Source organism: Camelus bactrianus, chromosome 11 (assembly GCF_048773025.1).
Source record: "Camelus bactrianus isolate YW-2024 breed Bactrian camel chromosome 11, ASM4877302v1, whole genome shotgun sequence".
Taxonomy (NCBI): Eukaryota; Metazoa; Chordata; class Mammalia; order Artiodactyla; family Camelidae; genus Camelus; species Camelus bactrianus.
The window spans coordinates 10,767,746-10,781,435 of NC_133549.1; the positions used below are offsets into that span (position 1 = coordinate 10,767,746).

The 13,690-nt window shown below is 45.3% G+C and overlaps 1 protein-coding gene across 2 annotated transcripts in view; it reads left to right on the forward strand.

Annotated features, from left to right (window-relative positions):
* Positions 1–14: 14 nt before the first annotated feature.
* The window catches only part of TAF5L (TATA-box binding protein associated factor 5 like), a 33,295-nt gene continuing 19,619 nt past the window's right edge, over positions 15–13,690 (forward strand). Inside the window, exons 1-2 of one of the 2 annotated variants that reach the window (XM_074373206.1) lie at positions 15–176; positions 11,195–11,339. In XM_074373206.1, coding sequence (XP_074229307.1) covers positions 11,198–11,339 — 142 coding nt within the window. In that variant the 5' untranslated portion in view covers positions 15–176; positions 11,195–11,197. Of the gene's footprint in view, positions 177–300; positions 368–11,194; positions 11,340–13,690 lie in introns of those variants that run through there. The other variant, XM_074373207.1, reaches the window with a different exon arrangement.

Sequence of the window (13,690 nt, forward strand, 5' to 3'; positions counted from 1 at the left end):
AGTCAGTCATGGGGCGGCCGCCCAGAGCCGCCGCGGGGGCGGCGGGGCGCGGGGCGCGGGGGCCCGGCTGAGCCGGCCGTCGGAGCGAGAGCCTGCCGCGGAGACGACGGAGGAGGAAGCAAGGCGATCCCGGAGGCGGCGGCGGCGGGAGCAGCGGGAGCCGCCTGGGATGTTCAGTGAGTGCGGGCGCGGCGGGGAGGCCGGGCGGGGCCGGGCGGGCGGGCCGGCCGGAGGGCGCGCGGGCGGGCGCGGCGAGGCCTAGGCGGCGGTGGGGGCGGGGCGCGCGCGGGCGGGGCCGGCCGGAGGGCGCGGGCGGCGTGGCCTGCGGTCGGCGGCGGCTGCACCGGGGGGCTCCGCGATCCTCTCGGTGCGTCCTGCGGGGCGGCTGCGGGCACCCGCCGGGGGTGGGGGGGCGGAGCACGGGTCCTCGTCTCTTTCATTTAAGGAGAAGGGAAATGTCTTTTGGCCGAACTCAAGATTAAACTTCGCACATGGTGGGTGTGGGTGGACGGGGTTGCAGTCGACCTCTGCATGTGACACTGGAGAGCTAGAGTTGGGCGAGCTGTTGCTAGAGGATGCCCACCTGCGAGGTGGCCTCGGAGGTTGCTTAACTCATGACAGCGAGGTAAGGTGCGCGCGCCCCGGCGGCACTCGCGAAGCCCCGGGGCTTCTGAAAACGCCTTAGGTAAGGCGTTGGTCCGGAGGGAGCTGATGGTTAGAAATAGTGGTGTCATTTTAGACTTAGCGGAAGTGGAGTACAAGAAAGCTTCATGCAGTTCACCCATCAGTTGTGAAAGTGTCGTTACAATGCGGATCTCGCAGCTTGTAAGGTTCTGGATCCAAAGGTAAATCGGCCAGTCCCATGCGGCGTTCGTCTTGAATTACCTAAACTCTGACCTTGCAGATTGAAATCTTGGAATGGTAACTCCCGCTAGCAAGAATTGGGCGCCGCGTAGGGAGGAACGGTAAGGGCGGAGCTTGTCTTCTGTTAGGTGATACAAGTGTAGATATACCTGAGTGGTGGGGAGGACTCGGTGGCCGGTCCCCAGCCTTGGTCACAGCCCTGCTTCAAAGTGAGAATAGGAAGAGGAGTCAGTGCCTCATCTTTCAACTCGGAGAAGCTTAATGTAACGGATGGGGGCTTGGTGACTGCATTCATCTTAGGTGGAAACCATGTAACCATCTGTAACCTCTGTGAGCCTTAGTTTCCTCTTCTGTAAAATGAAGTAATGACTGATAACTTTAACGTGAGCCATTTAAAGGACATCAAAAAAAAAAAAAAAGAATACTGTATATGAAAATGCCCGGCATTTAGAGAGCATTCTGGTGTTCTGTAAATACTAGTTATCGGCCATTGTAATTTCTCATTGGCAGAATACCTTCTGGGTCGTAGGCCTAATCTTTTGCATTAAGTGAAGCATGCTAACTTTTGATTTTCTTTATGAACTGTAAATTTTTCTTGTCTTGAAAATCAGTGTTAAATTAGAAAACCAAAATGTGGGCTAGCCTTGAGCATTTTTTGTTTGTCATCAGCAGTTAATCTGATTAGTGTGTTTTGGAGTAGTTTTGTTGCTTCTGCCTCTAAATGTGTAAGGTTTGTGTTTGGTTCTGTCCCTGTGAAGCTCCGTAAAGGCCTCCCTTAACTGTTCATTTGCTGTTTCTCAAATTTTATTTTTGCAAACAGATGTCCTTCCTAACACCTACGAAGGACACCTCTGGAGAGAGGGAAGGGGTTTTGATTTTGTTGGTTCGTTTAAGCTGGAAGGGAGCCCTGAGGGTGCTCTGCTAAGCCAGCATTGCACAGTGAACAGCACTAGAAGTCTCTCTAGAAGTTTCCAGCCTCTCTTCATGTGACAGACAGCTACTCAGGTAGGAACTGTTCTGATTATTCTCTCAGTAAGCGTTTGGTGAGTTTTCACTGCTGTGTTCCCCAAGAGGCTCCTGACCTAATGTAGAACCCACTGAGCAGCAGGACACCACAGAGGGGAAGAGCTCAGACCGGTTAGCCAGGCAGCCCATGTTCTCCTCCCAGTACTGCGGGCCCTTGGACACCTTGTCTGACTTCTTTGGGCCTCAGCTTTCTCGCCTAAAGAACGTTCCTTAGCTCTGAGGGTTGTTGCAAGGCCGTAAAGGAGATCATCGCTGTAAAGCACTGACAGGTGTTAGGTGTTAGTAGTGGTGGTGTAGGAGACAAATAGTATGGTGATTACTGTGCTCCAGGTTTGTTCCTGGGTTTGGTGGGTGGAAGAAATTACACTCGAGGAAAAGACGGCCCAGCTGAACTGTGAAGCCCGAGTGGAATTGAGCTAAATCAGGTTGGAGTGCCAGTGTGGAGGGTTCCTCCAGTTAATGGAGGAGCCTTGACCAAAGCCCCTGAGGTGAAAGGGTAGGGTGGCACCCACCTGTTTTGTACTCAAAGGCAGATCAGAGTAACCTCAAGATGACATGATGGAGATAGAATTTTTTTTATTCTCCACACTGGTGGAGGCAGGAAAAAGTTTTTAAGCTGAGCACAGATGGCATCAGATTAGCTCTGTGGAAAGACTGTGCCTGTGGTGGTGTGGGGTGGAAAGTCGGGAAGAGCCACCGCTTGTCCTGGCAGCTTTGTCAGCCTGTGACTCTGAAAGGAAGATGACTGCTTAGCAGAGACAAACGTTTTAGTCCAAATCTGGACACTTAGAGGCGTTCTGAGAAGAAAGGAGGATACCTGTAGCTCATTCCAGGCAACCTTCCCTCTTAGAAAGGATCTTCAAGGATGTACTGTGTGCGCTTGAGTACAAGGCAAGGTGCCCCCCAGAAGTATCCCTCTGAAAAGAGGGTGTGGCCACACATTTAAGTCTCTGCTGTTCCAGGGGCTGTCTCGGTTACTCTGCTGAACAGCAAGATGCCGTCTGGGAAATACATGTTGGACTGAAACTGTCTCAGCCAGTGCTAGTTTGGGATATTTATACAATCAATATAGTAAGTGATGAGTGAGAAACATTCTGCCACCTGAATGGGTATTGGCGGCTTGTGCTGAGATTTCCAGTGAGAGCAGCACGTGGATTCAAGAAGTGCCCTCTCACGGATGATTTAGTAGATGCGAAGGTGATGTCCTCTGGGAAGTGGAATTTGGTGATCCAGAGTGGCTTAAGTGACCACAGAGACCCTGATGGGTCTTTTTTTTTTTTTAAACTAAAATTTTTTCTTCTTAATTTTCTCATTTCAGAGGTAAGGTTGTCCCAGGTTTGAGCTTGCTTCTTATTTGGGTGTTTTACAGACATTGACTGCTGCTCTGTTTCTCTGCTGAAGCAGATTCCCCTTTCCCTTCTCATTTTTGTAAACTTTAAGAATTGGAGAATGTTGTGTGCTGGCAAATTTCAGGAAACATTGTAGAAAACTTCCACTCATAAATGTTTGTTTAGCAGTCAAATAAGACATCCTTCTGCTAAGATGTATTGAAACGTAGCTGTGTCTTAGTAACCTTACAGCATTGGATAATAATAAAAAAGTTAGCTCTGTTTTTACTAACAAAATGCTAACTTTTGGAGAGTTGGTAATTTAGGAATCAGAAGTGATTTGCAAAGCTTTATGAACTGACATTTTTAAGCCAAGTTGCTGATGCTTTGGCTTCATAAAGTAATACTATGCTCTAGAACTGTGTTGTCCAATACAGTAACCACTGTCCACGTGTGGTTGCTTAAATTTAATTTAAATTAAAAATTCAAGTTGTGGTATATTTATACAATGGACTACTACTCAGCCATGAAAAAGAATAAAATAATGCCATTTGCAGCAACATGGATGGACCTGAAGATCATCATTCTAAGTGAAGTAAGCCAGACAGATGATATCACTCATATATGGAATCTTAAAAAAGAAAAAGACAAATGAACTTACATATAAAACAGAAATAGACTCACAGACATAGAAAACAAACATGGTTATGGGGGGAGCAGGTGGGAGGGGATAGACTGAGAGTTCGAGAATTGCAGATACTGACTGGTATTTGTAAAATAGATAAACAAGTTCATACGGTATAGTGCAGGAAACTATAGTTGATATCTTGTAGTAGCTTATGGTGAAAAAATATGAAAATGAATATATGTATGTTCATTTGTGACTGAAGCACTGTGCTGCATGCCAGAAATTGACACAACAGTGTAAACTGACTGTACTTCAATAAAAAAAATTAAAAATTCAATTCCTCAGGTGCATTAGCCACATTGTAATTGCTGGAGAACCCTTTGTGGCTGGTTGTCACCAGGCTGAATGGTGCAGCCCTGTAATGTGTCCATCACTGCAGGGAGTCCTGTGGACAGAACTGCTGCAGAATGAATAATTGATCATTCCAGTTTGAGACACACACACACAGGGTTGGTGTCATTCAGGAGTCTCTGAGACCTCACTTGCTGCATTAGAATTCAGTTTTAGGGAGAATGATAAATGTAGGCAAACATTCCCCCTTACTCTAAGAGCACGACACCCGGTTTCTTCTGTCTGCAGTGGTTGCGCATGGAGCGTATGTGACAGGTTTTTTTTAATGAAGTCAAACATGGTGAGTGAAGGTCACCATCCTGTAGACTGTGCCATACTCTTCCATGTTAACAAGGTTTTGTACAGAATTAATTTTTCTGAGCCCTGAAATAGTGTTGAAGTGGGAATCAAATACTTGTGGCTTTTTTGGTTCATAAAAATCCAGAGAAATCATGACCCTAAAGTAAACTGTTAAGAGTTGCAAGCAGAAGCTAGACAGCACTCACTTTGTTTTTAATGGGCATTTCAAAGATAAGAAAAGCCCTGTTCTAGAGAACTGTCCACTGGAGGGGAACTAAGGAACAGTGGTGGCAGGAGTGGACAGCCTGCCCCTGGGGTCATTCAGGAGAGAGTCTAAGCACGGGGTAGCATAAGCAGGTTTGTGATCTGCTCTGGCTGCATTCAAAAGGGTGTGTGAGGTAGAGCTCGAGGTGGGAGGGTACTGGAATAGTCCCATTGCGAGGTGAGTTGTGCTGTCAGATAGTGACAGTGAGGATGTGGTAGCAGTAATGGCTCCAAGAGAGAACCCTGTCTAGAACAGAAGGAGCTGATGGCCATTTAGAAGTGAGGAGGGTGGACAGGAAGGGGAGAGACAGAGAAAAGAATCTTAGGATGATGACTAGTTTTTTTGGTTTGGTTTGTTTTTTTCAAGGGGGAGTGTGTTTGATTTCTCTTTTTGTTGTTGTTTTCCATGTTGGCCGGTGGTGGACACCATCAAGCTGGCTAGGAAAGCTAGGAGAAGGAAGAGGTCTTAAAGGAAGATAATTTGAACACGTTGAATTTCAGAGGTTAAGGTCTCTTCGACTTGAGCTCAGGAAGGTGATCTGACCAGAGACCCTGCCAGTCTTGTGTCAGTGGTGGGACAATGTGGGGGATGTGAAGGATGGAAGGGGGAGCCGGGAGCCACACCAGCACAGGGAGGGAGTTTCAAGGGAGGCGCATGTTCAGCATCCTAGAGGTCATGTCAGATAGTGTGGAAGAGGAACTGTCCGATTGGCAGGAGTTGAGGAATCTCAAGTCTTGGTAAATAGCCCCCTGAGGTGGGAAGCAGGGTCAGCTGGCTGGGTAGGGAGACGAGTCTGGAATGGCTCGGGGTGGGAAGCTGTAGGGAAAGAAGGTAGTTGACAAGAAAAGACTGGTGGGACTTCATGGAAGTTCCAGCTGGTGTTGGAGGAAATCAATTTCTGGTGGCCTCTGTCTGCCTGGCTGTATGATTTCTGCTCCACACCCTCCCCACCCCACCAAAAAAAAAAAAAAAAAGATGTCCAGATTCTACACTGCATCCTGAGCCCCCAGCTGTGAGCCTTATCCGTGTGCCGTTTGTTCTTAAGACACCACGAGAAAGGGCACAGCTTTTAGTTCAAGTGTATTCATGGAAGTCGGGGTCTGAGCAAAGCCTGAATATGAAAGACATCATGATTTTTCAATTTTATTAGGCATGACGGAGACTGATAGTGGTATGGTTCATTTATTTTTCAGCTATGATTCATATTTTCACAAAGCTAATTGAATACATTTTATCATGACGACTAACGCAAAAGCTTAGGTTTTTAGGTTCTACTTAGAACAACCTTTTGATAGATATTACCAGCACTTAGACTGCTGTACGGGAAGAGAAGGGAACTGGTGTGTGAGTACCTGGTAGGCACTCTACATGACATCTCATTTAAGAAAAAAATACAAAATAATTTTTAATCTGTTTTTAAGCATGAATTTATAATTGGAAGAAAAGGTACTTACTTAAAACAACAATAATAGAAACACATAACTACCTGTCAGGATACTCAGCTGGGGAACTGATTTGAAGTTCGGGGTGTGGGTTTGCCTGGACTTATTCTGAATTAATCCATACTCAGAGATGTCACCTTACATCTGAGGGGCCGGCAGGAGACACACTGTTCGTATACTGCGTTGGCATTTCATGGACTCGGGTAGCCATATACATTTGAATGTATATGGATGGAGTTAGGGCGCAGCCAAGAGCTGAAGAGGGTGGTGGTGTTTCTTCCTACACAGTTATTACTTTGAGACAGGAAGGCGATCCTGTAGTGATTTTGTATAGCAACTTTGTTTAAGTCTTAAACAGTAGGCAGCTATTAATGTATGAGAAATAGATACATATTGTATCAGAATTTTCATTTGAATTTCCAGAAATACTAATAATATGCCATGAAGGGAAAGATATATGATCATCTGTTTTTGGCTTTAAACTTAAACTATTTTACGTCAATTGAAAATTAAGGGAAATCCTGACATTTTTAATAAAGGTGTAATTATGTCGAAACATTATAATTTAAATTTAAAAGATTTTATAATTACAGGAAAAGATAAACAGGTAACTTGGAACTGCAGTGTTAATCTCATGTCTGAGTTTCTCAAAAGACTGGTCTATTTTAAGGAGCTTTTTTTATTTTGTTACTCATGTGTCCATTTATGGATATTAGTACTATGGAAATCATTAAAGGGAAGGGAACTGATTTCTCTGCAGAGCTCCCTTCATTTATTATTTATTTCACTTAAAATATGTGTGCGCTGGAATCAAATGCAGGGAAGTCAGTTGGATCACGTCTGGTATTTCAGTTGAGTGTGGCTGTAAAAGAGACTTCATGCCAGCATTCCGGCCCTGAGATCCTGGGCCCTACAGTTGGTGCACCGCTCACCCTCAGGGAAGGTCCTTGTCATAAATGGTGGTTTGGAGTCACCAAAACTGCTGTTGGAGGCAACTAATCTGGGCAAATTCATTAGACTCAGTAATTTACAAAGCAGTTTCCGGTAATCTCCGAGATGACCACTTTTTCCTGTTGTTCGTTCCCGCTGCTTCCTGTTCGTTCTTTCACGACTTTCATGTCTTTCCCTCGCGTCTGCAGACATGCATATCCATCGTCCCACTGTGAGGACACTGTCGTTGCAGAGTCTGTTCTGTCAGTTTTCCTGTATTTCTACATGCATTTTTTTCCCTTTTATTCCCCCCTTAGAGAGGTGAGCTCTTAACTTCCGTGTTATTTGGAACACTAGGGACACACATTGATACAAGCACACGTTACCTTGGCAACAAGAGATTGGCTGTAGGAAATCTGGAAAAGTTTTAGTCTCAGCTAAAATGCAAGGAATCAGGCTGCTCTGGAAGAGGTAGATTAAAAGCATCTTTAGCAAGCAGTGTGAGGCTGTGTGGCTGCAGTTGGGGCAGGGGGTTGGGGAGAGCCAGGTGGGTTGATTAGTTCTGACTTTGGTCCAAACTGGGAAAGGACTACTGTCACAGAGTGTGCATCTGAATTTTTTTCCCTCTAAATATAACATTGAATCAGAATCTCCAGGGCTGACATGATTTATACACACACAGGAGATTCCTTTGTGCAACCATAGAGAATCACTGATAGAGTCAAGCTGATATGGTAATGCTTCTTAGTAACCACAGAGAAGCAATTATGCATCTTCACTGATGGACAAATGAATGCTTAGAGCAGGGATCCCCACTCAAAGCATCAGAATCCTTGTATGAGCAATAGAAAAAAATCTTCCTTAAAAAATAATCTTAAGTTGTCGATACAGTGAAAAACCCACACATCATAACCAAGTAAGGCAAATTCCATAGTGAAACGTGGTTCAGTGTTAGGAAATTTATTAGTATGTTTCGTTGTATCACTGAATCTGAACCATATCAGACCCAGTGTCCTCCTTTTTAACAAATATTTTATACTGTCTTTGGTAATCCAGAAATGAAATGCATATATAACACAATCATTGTCTACCCGTCATTTAAAACAACACATTTATAATGTCCTAATATTTTATATTTATATGTAAATGTATATGTTTTTGTGTTTGTGTGTCTCCAGCCTTCGCCAAGGGCAGTTATATGACTTAAGCAATTGGAAAGTAGACCTTCATAATATATTTTAAAAGGGTTACCACAAATCAGTTTGGAAGGGTTATTTGCAAATGATTTTGGAACAATCTGTTTGCTACAGTATCTGGGTACAATAATTTGGTTATTTATCACACCTTGTACATTAAAAGAAATTGCAATAGATAAAAATCAGCTACAGATAAACTTTTAAATATTTAAAGAAAAAATAAATAACAGATTTCTGGAATGGGGGGAGGGATTTTCAATCTTAAAGAAAGAAAGGAGGAAATCACAAAGGAGAAGGCCGTTGCATGTAATTGAAACTGAAAACCTAAACACATCCAAATAAATCATTAAAAGCAGGTCTTCCACACACAAAAAATAGAAGCCCTTGATTTAGAGAAAGTTGCTCTGATGGAGATGATCACATGTGTTGCATGCATCCCAAAATGGGCACCGTATTTTGATCATGAAGAGGAAGATAGTTTTTACCTGACAGACGTGAACCTAGAAAGTTCATCCAGCTGTCATTGGTTGTCCAGACTGCAGTGTCCTTTTTTCTTCTTTTTTCCTTCTTTTTTTCTTTTTTTTTTTTCTTTTTTTTTTCTTGACACAAACACATGTATTGGTTATCAACAAATACCAGGTACTATTCAAAGCAGATTGTGTATTATTAATATGAATTTATTTAAACCTCTTAACTATTACCTTCATTTTACAGAGGACACTAAATCTCAAAGACATTAATTAACTTTCTCAAACATAAAAACTACAAAGTAGTATTTAATATTTGGAAAACCAGGTGGTAAGTAGAGCTTCCGAGTTGGAGCATTTAATCCCTATGCTATGAGATCTTTTCTGCTTTCTCTATTGATTATTTTTAAGTGTGCCCTGTCAAGGTCGCTTTCCCGTTCCCACTGAATTCTCCACTGCGCTGCTACCTGCAGCCTAGACCTTTCCCTTAAATCTAGATCCAGATCAAACTTCATACTAGCATCTAACTTTGGCCAGAAAACAGACACTTCGACTCAACCTGTCCCTGTCCCAGGTGGAGCCCACACTGCCCTCCCAGAACGCCCCCTTCCCCTTTCTTCACTCACCTCACCATTTCCACAGGCACTTACGCACCAGGAGCTTTCTCCCCCTCAATCCTGGCATCAGAGCTGCCACCAGGACCTCTTATCCTGTCACCTTAAGGCCTTCCCCTCTGTCACTGCCTCAGTTCAGCCCATCCTCTTCCTTCATCTGATTGGTCCCATTGCATCTGATTGTCTTTTTTTTCTTTTATTTTAGCGCTCATATTTTTTATTGAAGTAGAGTTGATTTACAATATTGTGTTAGTTTCAGGTATACAGCAAAGTGTATTCAAATAGATACATGTATATATTCTTTTTAAAATTTTCTTCTATTATACGTTATTACAAGATATTGAATGCTGTTTCCTATGCTATACAGTAAATCGTTGTTGTTTGTTTTATATATGATAGTGTGTATCTCTTAATCCCATACTCCTGATTTGTCACTCTCCCCCCCTCCCCTTCCCTTCTGGTAACCATAAGTTTGTTTTCGACGTCTGTGAGTCTGTTTCTGGGTTAAGTTCATTTGTATCATTTTTTTAGATTGCACATATAAGTGATACTGTATGGTATTTGTCTTTATCTGTCTGACTTACTTCACTTTGTATTCTTTTTTTATGGCTGAGCAACATTCCACTGTGTGTGCACCTGACTTTCTTTACAACACATTCTCCATCGGTGTGGCCAGAATGTTCCTTCTCAATCTTGGTGGTGATCTATCACCTCCTGCCCAACCCCCTTTAATGCTTGCCGTTGTCCCAAGGACTGAGTATTAATTTGTTAGTAAGACTGACTTTAAGCTCCCCCCTCCAGCCTTTTTTCTTGTGAATTCTCCTGTCACGTGCCACATACTTACTTTGTTGTTAAAGATACTTTAAGTTTTTCAAATAAATCTGGACTGCAGTATTGTTTACTTCAGGCAAAGTAGCGTCTGAGGCCTATGGCAATGTCAGGGGTTCCTGTCATTCTTGGTAATAACTTTAGCAGGCAAGGAAAGGAGTCCTTTTGGGAGGTGGAACCCTCAATTAAGCTTGAGTTATCACGAGTTATTTACCCGTCAAGTGTACTTTCTTTCCTTCCTTATAGGAATTCACGAGACACATTGTAACACATGTACTTAACCTTTTACTGTTTTGATGCTTTTCTGTACTTTGAGTTAAAAATAAAGAGTGAAAGAGGTAAATGATATGCTTGAAATGAAAACACACTGCTCACATTCTCGACTCAGTGCTAGCTGCCTTCTCCTGATTATTAAGAAAAAACATAGCTCTCCTTTTCCCCAGGATTAACTTCTCACTTTCTGAAAATCTATCTCTCTGGTTGCTGGACTTCTCAGGTCTTTGATTTTGTGCTGCCTCCTGCCTGCCTTTTTGGCTGGCGCACTGCTAATTAACACCTCTCTCACCCAGTAGGCGGGAGATACAAGGCCTGGGAGTCCCTGGGTCCTATTTGCTTTTCGTTAGCTTCTCTAATGATAAGTTAGACGGGGCACATTGAAATCACGGTATTAAATGGAGTTTGGGGTGATCTGTGGGGTTTTATTATCTAGGCCGTTCCTGTTTTGCATCATTGAAGTTGGCTGTTGTCACTGGGAACACAGAGACGTGGAAGGCAGGGCCAGGTTGCCCATTAAGGAGCTTAGAATTGCGTCTAAACGTGGCCATGTAACTCGCCAGTTGCTGATGTGTGTGTTGTGACGTCCCGCTTGGGCAGGCGACCCCAGGCCGCTCACAGCGGGTCCCCACGTTCCCCGCAGGTCATGAAACGAGTGCGCACCGAGCAGATTCAGATGGCCGTGTCCTGCTACCTCAAGCGCCGGCAGTACGGGGACGCGGACGGCCCGCTGAAGCAAGGCCTGCGGCTGTCACAGAGCGCCGAGGAGATGGCCACCAACCTCGCAGGTAGTGCGGCCCCGCAGAGCCCTCCCGCTGAGCGCGTCCTCCGTCCTCCCTCGGGGTCCTGGGTGCTTTTAGCTGTACCTGATGTGAGGTGCAGCTTTCTCCTTCCCTGAACTGGGGCGGGGTCTGTGTCCCCCTCCTGCATGTGTCCCCTCTCCCCCAAGCTGGGCCCCGCCCGTGGAAGTCAGGTGTGCCAGGTGGGTGAGTCCTCTGGGATCGGTGGTTGGAAACATTGACATCATGGTTAGGTTCCTGAGATTTTTAAAATGTGTTTTTGTGTTTGTTGTTTGTTTTGAAATTGGATGCTTTTTTAGAAAAATTTGTCTTGAGTCCGTCTTGGGGGGAAAAATTGTTACTTAGCTGTTTTGTGAATTCAGGGTTTTATGTGAGGTAATTTTCTTCAGTTGAATTCATGTACTGGAGACTTGGAACATTTCTTCCTGCAGTGCTTTTTGGGAGCTTGTGAATGTCTTTAAACGGCCGGGTGTGGAGTCCCAGGGTGCGGGGCTCTGTCCAGCCGAGCCCCGCTTCCTCTTACCTGCCCGGACCGGGCCCTCTCTCTGCTTTGTTCCTGTGCTTCCTGCCACTCTTCCGATGTCCGTCGCCACCACTTTATCCCTTAGTGGTTTCAGCTTCCATGCTGGCAGTGGCGGCTCCCTCAGCTTCCTCTTTTCTTACCTTCAAAGTCAAGGACCCAAGCCCTTCACACTCTAAGACTATACTGCTGTCGGAAAGGAGTGATGGGGCAGGAAACACCTGAGGGGCCCCCAGAAGAGTGGCTCCCGACTCCCTCCGAGACAGTAGAGGCCCAGTGAGCATCTGTCTGCCACCTTACACTCCAGCGTCAGGCCCACTCCTCCTTCCTTTCCTTCACACTCCCCTGTGTACCAGGTGATGGGCTTGGAATAGATTCATAAATGCCTTACTGTTTCTAGTAGGGTGGCCAGTTTGCAGGACCAGAGTAATTCCTTCTGAACTTGCCATCACAGCCTTGAATAATCCCCTGATGCCCCATGTTCACTGGAACCTGGAGACATAATTGTGTGCTGTTGTTGGCAGGAAATAGGAGCAAACTTAAATTTGCTCTTCATTGTCTTAGTTTAGATTCAGTGGCGTATTAGGAGAGTCACTCTTGTTCCTGGAAAACCACCAGGAAATGTGAGACGCGTGAAATGTGATTATTGTAAGATTTTGTCCTAGGTCTTTCTGTTAATTGAGTCATCTGAATAATTATGTCTTCGTTCAGCAGTCTTGAACACCTGCTGTAGTCTTGAACAGGTGCTGAAAAGTTCTCGGGGTAGCGAAGATTTGATCATGGCTCCAGAGGGGCTTAACATTATAATCGGGGAATGAGGCGGGTGAATCCGCGATTGCAGTAGCTTGTGATGCGGTGGGTTCCCTGAAGGGGGCTGCCCGGGTTCTCTAGGAACAAAGAAGATAGTCAGCTCAGTGAGGCTGGCAGGTCAGAAGGACTTCCTAAAAGGCCCGTGGTTCCCAGCCTATACTCAGGGGTCAGTAAATCGTAGAAGGAATGAGCTGAGTTTCCAAAGAACCATTAGGAGCTTATCTGGGGTAAGTAAGAGGAGGGTATCCATGTTATCAAATGTGGATTCTGGAAGGGTTGCTCTGGTGGCTGTGTTGACAAGGGAGGGCCTGGTTTAGAACCAGGGAAGCTAGTCACTTATGGTAGCCCCACTGAGAAGTGGGGGCAGCCTGAGCCGAGAGCAGTGCTAGGAATGACAGGGAGAGGGTGTGTGTTAGGAGTCTATGGGATTCTGTACCATCCTCCAGCACATCCTGCTTCCGGCTGTCTCCGAGCTCTAGCAGGGGACACTGACTTTCTTCTCTGTGCCCCCTTTTCCATTTGATGTTGTGGCTTCCCCAGCCCTGCTGCATTAATTACCATCCCCACTTCCACCTTCTGAGGTGTGTCAGTGTTTCATCGAGATTATTGTTGAAGATGGTTCCTCCCAGTCCCCAGCTACCTTTCCCCAGCCATGTGTACCCACCCCCCGCCATGATCCTGCCCCCAGCAGAAAGGGTAGGAGAATTTTGCTCGACTTCTTAGAAAGCATAAACTCACAGAATGGAGTTGAAGTGCGTGTTTACATACTGAACATTGAGACTCCAGCCTTCCTTCTCCTCCCGCTGCCGAGAACACCAGGCACATGCTGTCCAGGAAGGTGATTAAAAGATTTGTTCCTGGTGGATCTACCCTGCCCAACAGGAGAGACCTAAGGACACCAGCATTGGCCATCCAATGGTCCAGTGGTAAATTGCCCATCCAGGTCCTCTTGGGTGATAAACGCGCAGAGTTCTCATCAGCTCTGGGGTGCCTCATTTTCAGATAACCA